Raw genomic sequence first — 9,609 nt, forward strand, 5'->3', positions numbered from 1 at the left:
GAGAGTTAACTTAGTCAGTGAAGCAATAATTTTATTCCTGAACTTATATTTGTTTCAGACACATTCAAACCAATCTGAGCATGATTATGCCATAATGAAGGTATTATTTTAACAGTTGCATAACAATTTCCTCTTTGATTTTCTGCAACAATCACTTTTGACTTTTTGTTTTACAGGAGCTTAATACCAAGACTTTGAAACCTATAAAGATTCAAATATCTCAAAGGGAGAAGTTGAGATTACATTGATTCGGAGTGCCCCAGACATTTGGCTTATTTCATGAAGGAATTCCGCTCATTTACTTGTTTTTTCCAGACGCATTCCAACCCTTCTGTTCATGATTATGCCATAGGAAAGGTATTCAATATTAAAAACATTTCCAAGCAAGTTATGTTTTCAAAATTTGCCTCCTTGTTTGCCATTTGTAATGTATTTCCTTCTTCTTAATTTTTTGTCAGGATACCAGTTTGTTTTCCGATCCTAATAGAATAGAACAACACAGTGGAGAAGCAAATGATGTGGGTAACAATTACATTTTGTTGGTTTTAGTGTCATGATAAGCTTTTCTAATACTTAAATATTTTCTGAAGGGCCTCAACAACTTTGACAAATTTCAATTGATAGAGGAAAATTTTGATCCATTTCAAGATGCAAATTTGTTAACAAACCAGGTACTAAAGCCGCCAAGGTTTTCAGGAGATAAATGTTTGTAATTTCTGTTTTTTCATTGTTTCTACTTTCTTTAACAGTTGAGTAATCTTGACCTTGCCCATGATGTTGCTGAGAAACTGATAATTCCCCAGCACGTTACTGTTACTTTAACTCCAAAAGATGTAGTTGGGGCAGTTTTAACGACAAATCCAGAGAATGCTGCAAACGTTGATATATTAAAGCGTTGGTTGAAATGTAGGGGCCTATCGACAATGGGGAATAGGGATGCTTTAATAGAAAGGTGATATTTTTTTTGTTACTATTAGTATACAATACAGTTGATAACTCTATTCCTACTGAATTTATTTGTACTTTATTCATTTCAAAGTGAAACACTGCATGGCAATGAATATGGATCATAGAATTGATCCTAAAATTGATAATGGACTTTGGTACAACCTGAAAAGAAATGTGGTTGAAGCTTCACAACAGGTAACTCCGAATTTAATTAGATATATTGAATAAGACAATAATTGTTTAAATCTTCATCCTTTGTTCCTATTAATTCTTACAGGTTTTGACTTTTCAAAGAGCTTGTACCGTGGAATTTCCTTCGGGCCAATGGGACACCTTTCCCCACTCAAACCTTCCATCATCATTCAATTTTGGTTGCATTTTTCACTACATTATTGAAAGTGCACCTCAGTATCAAGGGGAAAGTGACAGTTTGGAAAGCAGCTCAGAAGATGAAGATGTGCCCTCTGCCAAAAACGTCTTGGACTTATCAGAGGAAGACATTTGTGCCTCATGTAAACCAATGCGAAGAGGATTACTTTTTGTGAAGAGTAATTACATAAGAAACGTCAGAGACTTAGTACTGGGCAGGATTCACTTTGTAAAGGCTCAGGTTCGAGCATCGATGGATTTTTGTGCCTACCAAGTATATGTCGCACTTTAGAATGCCTCTGGTGTGGTATATACTGCCAAGTGTGACACCAAATGCAAAGTGAATGCACTTGGTAGGTGTTCCCATGTCAGTGCTTTGCTGCTTTTCATTTCGACTCACATTAGAATCAATGGATGTCAAGGTGATGTAAACATGTGTTTAATATTTATGTTTGTCAATACAAGTAGAACTTATTTGCTACATATTTTTCTAGGATGTGTTATACATTTTACTGCCTCTGCTTTATTGGCTGAGCGATTAGCGAAGCCCATTACTCCACTGACCGGAAAAGTTTCATTCTGTTTGTTTGTCTGTTTGTTTGTTTGTTTGTCCGTCTGTCCGCACGATAACCAGGGGCGCCCAAACGGGGGTCAAGGTGGGTCAGCCGACCCACCTCAGAATCCCGAAAGGGGAGGTGGAGGAGGAGGGAAAGGGGAGGTAGCAGAAGAGGAAAGGGGAGGTAAAGAGGAGAGGAAAGGGGAGGTAGAAAGGGAGGAAAGGGGAGGAGAAAGGAAGAAAAAGAGGAAGAAAAAGGGGAGAAGGAAAGGGAGAGAAAGGAAAAGAAAAGATAAGGAAAGAAAGGAAGGAAGAAGGCGGAGGGAGATATGTAGAAGTGTCTATTTACAACTCGTTTAGGTCCGTGGTCGCTAACAGTTTTACCCAACATGACTGCTTCGAAAAACCAATCCATCGGGCTCATATAAACATTCCATTTGTAAGCGACCTGATGTCCGTCCACATGTGAATTTGTTTCTCTGGAAGCGAAAGAGGTAACACCCTAATTTAGTTAGGGTATGGGGTAGGAGTACACTGGAAAAACTAACGTTACCGAGGTAACGTTTCTTGACGCGACCAAACCAGGTAACGTTTGGTGATGCAACCAGTTTGTGATGGTCCTATCCTTTTGCATGGGGTAGGTCGCGTCAGGAAACGTTACCGGTCTTGGTCACATGATGAAACGTTACCATGGTAACATTAGTTTTACCAGTGTACATCCCGCTATTTTTGCTCGATTTTGGCGAGCTTTAAAACCGATTTTTTTTTTTTGCGCTCGCTACGCTCGCGGTCCTTTGATGAGGAAGTAAATTCTGCTTCAGTGCAGCTACCTGTTTTTACGGCTGCTTTATAGCATTTATTTAAGCGCCCAAAATAGCATCTTCGTGCTCCTATGGCCCAAAATTTTTTCGCGCTCGCTACGCTCGCGGTCCTTTGATGGGAATGTGATTCAATTCTGCTTCAGTGCAGCTACCTGTTTTTACGGCTGCTTTATAACATTAATTTAAGCGCCCAAAATAGCATCTTCGTGCTCCTATGCCCAAAAATTTTTTCGCGCTCGCTTCGCTCGCGGCTTTTACTTGCTCTTGCCATGGGGGGATTTAATATTGGAGCAACTGGTACAACTGCTAACTGCTCCTGTTCGGTGACACGGAAATGGTCTGGAAAAACTGTCCCTCCCGGGCTTAATTAACATGATCTCAAAGTCTACTATGCGCTATATCTAGCGAATATTTGGAGCTCAAGCAAAAAAAAACATCGTTGTTTTTAAAAAAAAATGCAGCGTTAGATTCTTCATAGCGTTTGGCTCCTTTCCGCATGTCTAAAAGACACACGAACAAAAAAAATTGTAATGGTAAAAAAGCATAAAAATGCAAAAATATCCCAATAAAACAAGTAAAATGTTTCTATAATTTATCAAGCAGTAAGTACACTCGTGTGCCTTGCCTCACTGGGTCTGGCATCTGGCCCTTTTTCCTTAAGGCTTAAGACTCTTGTCGCGTCGGTCACGGATGTAATTCGTTTCCGTCCATAATTTTTCTCGCTCGCTTCGCTCGCGATTTCTTTGATCTTGAACGATCTCTCTACTGTGAGCCGTCCAAAACCAAACTGCTACACGAGTGTCGTGTCTTTGTGTTTTATGTAGTGAATAGCATAACATAACAGAAGTACTGAGCCGTTTCGATATTTGCAAATTTTAACTGATTAATTGCACCTGCCTCCTAAGAGATAAGCAGCTTAGTATGACGGTCCCGTATAACCACCATTCACCTTTCACTAGATCTGTGCATAAGTAGAGTAACTTAGTATGTATTATGTATTAAGAAGAAAAAAAATGAAAGGGGAGGTCAGGATGATGAAAAGGGAGGGTGTCAGCGTACTCTGACCCACCTCGACGAAATCGTTTGGGCGCCCCTGACGATAACTCGAGAAAGAATTGAGATAGCGATCTGGGAATTTCAGGGTCGTTTTGTATCATAAAAAGACAGATCGAGTTCGAAGATGAGCATTCTAGCTCAAAAATTGGCTTTTTAAAAAATCAAAAACTACAGGTCGCAAAATGTATATTTATCAAATTTTTTTTTATGGGTTCCTAAGGGGGAAACCATCAAAGTAGAGCCCTCTGAGCGAAAATTTCGTCCGTTTGGCTCTATCTTGGACCGTTTAGGTGCTAGAGGGCATTTCTTGACAAAAATGAGGTGAAAATGTTTAAATGGTCGATTAAATCGTTAAAAAGACTTCATTTCGAAAAATTGTATATACACTCCTGTTACCCCGTCTCGGGTGTCAGCGCCGCAGGCCTTGCTATATGTGCGCCAGGCGCGTCGCAGCGTAACAGTGTTTCGTGAGATATCGCGAAGCCTGTTACGCGAGACGTGGTCTGGCGTACATATAGCTAGTTCTAGCAATTGATCTAATTGCCTTTAAATCCCAGCTATGTAGGTATTGGTTCTGCTTGAATTGACATCTAGATGAATGGAATGAGTTTAGTTCTGTACCTTTATTTTGCAGCGAGTCAGGTAAACTTACATGGTCTTGGTGTGGTCAGTGATGGAACAATAATCAACTTTCTTAAGCCTTTAGGTTTGCAGGTCTTCAGTGGAAAATCAGAAAAATTTACACAACATTCATCACAAGGGGAATTGGTGAAGTTTTTTATGACACATTAATTCCAATAAAACAATTTTTATTTCTATCATCATTTTGTCTTTGCTTTCTCAAAAATAGATTTTTAAAAGAAAACTCAAGTGGAATGGTTTAGCACATTCAGAACATAATCTTAAAATTATAAGTCATCTGGATTATTGCCATTTTCTTCATCGGGATTCCTTCGACTAAAAGATTTACTAATGATCCTCTTAGGAGAAAAGTTTCGTAGGTAACCAGCAACATACACTAAATCAGATATCTCAGGATACATTGACAGAGGAAGAACATTTCTCAAGAGCTTGTTATCCTTAATGTCAGCTATAGCATGTTCACTGTAGATTCTAACACATGCAATTGCCTTGGTCAATGTTTCCTCTTCAGCTGTAAGGCTGTCACGTTGTCCAAGACTGGGTGGTTTTACATGATGTACACCAATAGCTTGTAGTTCTGCAGTTATTTCAAAGCCACGATCTGTCATTACTAGATCTCCCTTTTCTAGCCGTTGGAGTAGACCACTTCTCAGTACTGCTTCTTTCTCAGAGAGCGCACCCTCACAGGCTGGACTAATAAAAGCAGTTGCACCAGAACTGTCAATGCCTACAATAAATCGCACAGTATTGCAACCTTTGTATTGTGAATATGTATTTCCTTGCATGTGAAAATTGCTTGGTGTTTCAATTTTGATTTCAACACCATCCAAAATAATTCTGAGGTTCTTGAAGGGGCGCATTTGTTCACATTTTGTGCGGTTCTGCTCTTTAGCAGATGGGAAGCAGTCTTTCTCCATACTTTGTCTTCCTTCTTTCTCCTTTCCAGTTCTTCCAGTAATGGATCGAAAGACAAATACTAAAGCAGCATTTCCCATTTGTTGAACAAAATCAAACAAAAATAAGTTAGCTACCTGGACAATTACCACCTCAACACCTAGCAATAAATCCATCAATTCATCACGTTTCTCAGTGTTGGACAGCTCTTTTCGAATAGAACTGTACAGGTGGTTTCTTAATGCAGATCCAAAAGTAGCACTCCTCCTATTATTATTAAAGCTTAAAATTTTTGAGAGTAGAGAACTCACTGCATCAACCAGTTTCTTCCATTCAGGGCTACTTTTTTTTTCAATAAGTTTGGACACATACTCATTGAAGTCTATGCCAATTTTGCCACCTTTGGGCAACGACTTCATAGCTTCAAGTATTGATACATGAGCCTCATGACAATACTCTTCTATCGCTGAACTCGAGGGCTTCTTTGTTGCAAGATCTGAATTTAAGACAAATAAAAAATATTATAAGGGAGAGTCAGATTGGGACATGCACCTGTCATGTAATCCACATTAGGCACAAACACAAACCTTTCCAGTCATGAGCTAAAATGTGGTTGTTCAGCCCTGACATGGATTTCAGGCCCCTACCACACCGGGGACACTTCCCCCAAAAAATAGGAGGTGCAGAAGGAACCTTAAACGGTTCCTTACTCTTGGGAAGAGCCTTTGAGCCTTTTTTCTGTCTGCTGCTTGTCCTGCTTGCTGTACCCTTCTTACTAGGAGTTGATGACAACGGGGCCTCAGACGTCGTAGAAGAAAACGAAAGGGAAGATTCCAATTCGTCATTACAGGATGACTCAGACACCACCGTTTCGTTTAAACAACTAACTTCCTAAAACATAAAAAGACAAAACGTTGAGTCCAATCGTGCGCTGAGCATTGCGTAAGTCTGAAAGTTGTGAACAAATTTGGTTCATTTACGAAACAGACATCACAATACTACTACCGTAGTATTATCGGGATTATCCGCTTCATAACTAGCGTTGAAATCCTCGTCATCATTGTCAGACATCTTATGAACGAATTATTTAATTTCACGAAAAGCTGCCTCTGTCGTGTAAACAAACAACATTCAAAACACGAGCTCGTCTGCTCGCGGCTGGGCTGTCTCGGCGGCCGGCCGCTAGAGCGCGCCACTCAGAGAGGCCTGGAGCGGCTGCGGCCGTTACGGAGCGGCGCGCAGGCGGTGCGTCGGATTGGAGGGAGGCGGCTGCAGGCGGCCTGCCCCGTGCTTCGCGGGTCGTCACTTGAATGTGTGTGCATGTGAGTGAACTTTTTTTGGATGAATAATTAGAGCAGACCTTCAGGAACATGGGTGTGTGAAAATTTTGTGGAAATTCCTGCCGAGACCAGAGGAGTACCCTTCGCAGTCGGCCAAGACAGGGGTTAGGGACGGGGCCCGTTGCGACTCCAGCCCCGCCCCCTCGATTCTCACAAGGGCGCTGACACCCGAGACGAGTTAAGGAGAGGGTATTGGGGAACAGGGCCTTTTGTAACGAGCCCGTTACGACAAATGACTTGACGGACAAACGACTGACTTTACGGCGACTGCAGCGCCATCGGGCGGCGATGCACCTGACTCCCCGACATAGTCTTTCCCTCCGCGCCGCGAGAGCGCTCTCTCGGCGCGGCGGGTCTACCCCGTCCGGTCAGCTGGGCGGCGGCGGACATTCGCTTCTGCACAGCTGATCGGTGCGGTTCTTGTTTCGTCGTCCCCCCCAGGTGAGTGCTAGCGCGCACTTCCGGCCTCGTGGGCCGCAGGAGCCGCTACGCCGCTACGCTGCCTCCATGGTGATTGAGTGTGTGCTAACGCCTTGTTTTTCCCTAGCTTGGCTTTCATTATGGAGTAGCCTCCTGGCCCGTCGGCCTCCCAGCGCCGGCCTCGACAGCATGCTGTAGTGTATCAAGCAGCCGCCGTCTCTCTCCGCCTCGTCATCTCTTCCTCACAAAGTAAGGTGGTTCCGATCGGAATGGCTTATGTACTCGCTGGGGACAGCATCTTTCGCCGGATGCTTGCGCGCCCCGGGGCCCCGCATGACCTCGCCAGCCGAGGGCTGTGCGTGAGCGGACAGGGGGTCCAGGAGCTCCGGGTGCGCGTCAAGCTCCGTGCTCAGGCCGGGGAGTTGGACCCAGCCCCACTGTATTTCCTGTTGATAGGAATCAACGATTTAGTAAAGGGGCGGGAGCCGGCCACAATTTGGAAATTGCTTTTGGCCTTAGTAAATCATTTGCTTCGTCAGGGGGCCCGGGTGGCTGTTTGTGAACTGCTGCCCGTGGCCAACCCAAAACTTCAGTGGCTGGCCCCTATCATCAAGCAATTTAATTTCTGGGTCCGCTCCCTGGCCCAAAAACGGAACGTGACCACCGTGCCTTTTGACCATGTGTTTCGGAATACTGCTGGCGAGTTACTGCCCGACCGGTTCTGCCCGACGCTGAAGGCCCGGCCGGACTTGCTGCACCCCTCTCGCTTTGCTCTCGATGAGATGCTGCGAGTGGTAAAGGGGGTTGCGGCGCAGGGCGTCTAAGGGTGCCCATCGGCTGGCCATGGTGTACTCTACTCGGTAGAACGTCTCGGAGTACCCATCGGGCGGCCATGGTGTACCCTACCCGGGGTCTGGCCGGGTCCTAGCCGCTCGTGGTATGGGCACGTTGTGCCGTTGAGCATAGGCCTTTTACTTCGGTTTTGCCTCTTTGTTTTTCATTTCAGTTAACTTGTTTCAGTTTTCTTACTTTCAATTGGCATAATTTGTTTTGGGTAACGCATTTACATTATGGGGGCAGTTATAATTGGCCGTTAGTTTCTTGGCGTTTTGTGTTTGTGATCACTTGAGTTTAGTTGGGATGTCTGCCACATCCCGTGGCGTTGGCCGGAGCCACGGGCTTTGTTTATCCAAAATTTGTGCCATATCTTTTATTATCCTATGATGGAGTTATAGGTTAACTTCTCTATTTATTCACCAATTAGATTTTGGGGGTTTCGTGGGAGGGGAGGTCTAGGACCTGTGACACGTCTTCATTTGTATTGTGTTTTGAGATTGTATTTCTCCCTCGCCACAGACCTATCTAGTGTATAGTGTGAAAAAAAAGAGTGAAGTTTTGAATAAAGATTTATGTTGCCATTGAAATGTAATCCTTTTGATCACCCCTCTACCTGAACATTGAAGTACTACTTACTTTGAAATAATTCTGGGGGTGGCCTGTGTCCACCTGGTGCCCAAGCCGAGATTGTTTATAAACCACTACCTGCTACCACATTTATTTGTTGGAGCTCCGGGCTCGGCCTTCAAATTTTAAACTCAGACATTATTTTTTCTGTCAATGCGACACTCTAACTCCAACCAAGCTTACACTTTCGGGGCCAAAATTTGACATACTCGAACCATTTGTCGGGGCCTTTTTACTCTGTAAATGTTATGTAAAAATCAACCTTTTAGATATATTAGGTAATCTAGCGACCCTTAAGCCCAAAAGAGGGTGTAGTGCGACATGTGGTTTAAGTATTATTCCCTTAACATTTCTGTGACATGCAGCCTTTCTACGATTTAATGGACCATTTTGTCTTTTTCACGTTGTTTTCGCCAAGAAATGCCGCATAGCGCCGGAACGGTACAAGATAGAGCAAAACGGACGACATTTTTGTCAACAGGCCATACTTTGACGATTTACCTCTTAGGAACCCATAAAAAAATATTTGAAAAAAATACATTTTGCAACCTGCGGTTTTCGATTTTTTAAAAAGTCAATTTTTGAGCTAGAATGCTCATCTTCGAACTCGATGTGTCTTTTTGTGATACAAAACGACCCTAAAATTCCCAGATCGCTATCTCAATTCATTCTCGAGTTGTCGTGCGGACAGACAGACAAACAAACAAGCACACAAACAGAATGAAACTTTTCGGGTCAGTGGAGTAATGGGCTTCGCTAATCGCTCAGCCAATAACGAAGTGATCTTCGGGTTGTTTCGTATCTATTCGGTTATACAAGTTGGCCAACTGTTAAATTAAACTTTTTAGTAAGGTTTCAGTATAGTGTTTTTAGGCCCCCGATCAGGGGTGCCTATTGCTTTCGCCCGAAAGTTTTTAGGCCCCCGATTAGGGGTTCCTATTGCTTTCGCCCGAAAGTTTTTTTATTCTTGACGATGGCCCCTTATGGCAGAGCCAATCGTGCCTAAGGGATTTTAACGAAATTTGAATAAAAAATACTACAGAAAATAAGAAGTTTTTTGAAATATGCCGAGTCGAGCCAGGTAAATTTCGGCCAATCA

The 9,609-nt window shown here is 43.2% G+C and overlaps 1 protein-coding gene across 2 annotated transcripts in view; it reads right to left on the reverse strand.

Annotated features, from left to right (window-relative positions):
• Window positions 1–4,333: 4,333 nt before the first annotated feature.
• The window catches only part of LOC127750110 (uncharacterized), an 11,417-nt gene continuing 6,141 nt past the window's right edge, over window positions 4,334–9,609 (reverse strand). Inside the window, exons 3-4 of one of the 2 annotated variants that reach the window (XM_052270675.1) lie at window positions 5,874–6,177; window positions 4,334–5,782 (exon numbers count right to left, since the gene is read on the reverse strand). In XM_052270675.1, the coding sequence (XP_052126635.1) occupies window positions 4,659–5,782; window positions 5,874–5,916 (1,167 nt within the window). In that variant the 5' untranslated portion in view covers window positions 5,917–6,177 and the 3' untranslated portion in view covers window positions 4,334–4,658. Of the gene's footprint in view, window positions 5,783–5,873; window positions 7,059–9,609 lie in introns of those variants that run through there. The other variant, XM_052270676.1, reaches the window with a different exon arrangement.

Source organism: Frankliniella occidentalis, unplaced genomic scaffold (assembly GCF_000697945.3).
Source record: "Frankliniella occidentalis isolate FOCC.00 unplaced genomic scaffold, Focc_3.1 Scaffold133, whole genome shotgun sequence".
NCBI lineage: Eukaryota > Metazoa > Arthropoda > Insecta > Thysanoptera > Thripidae > Frankliniella > Frankliniella occidentalis.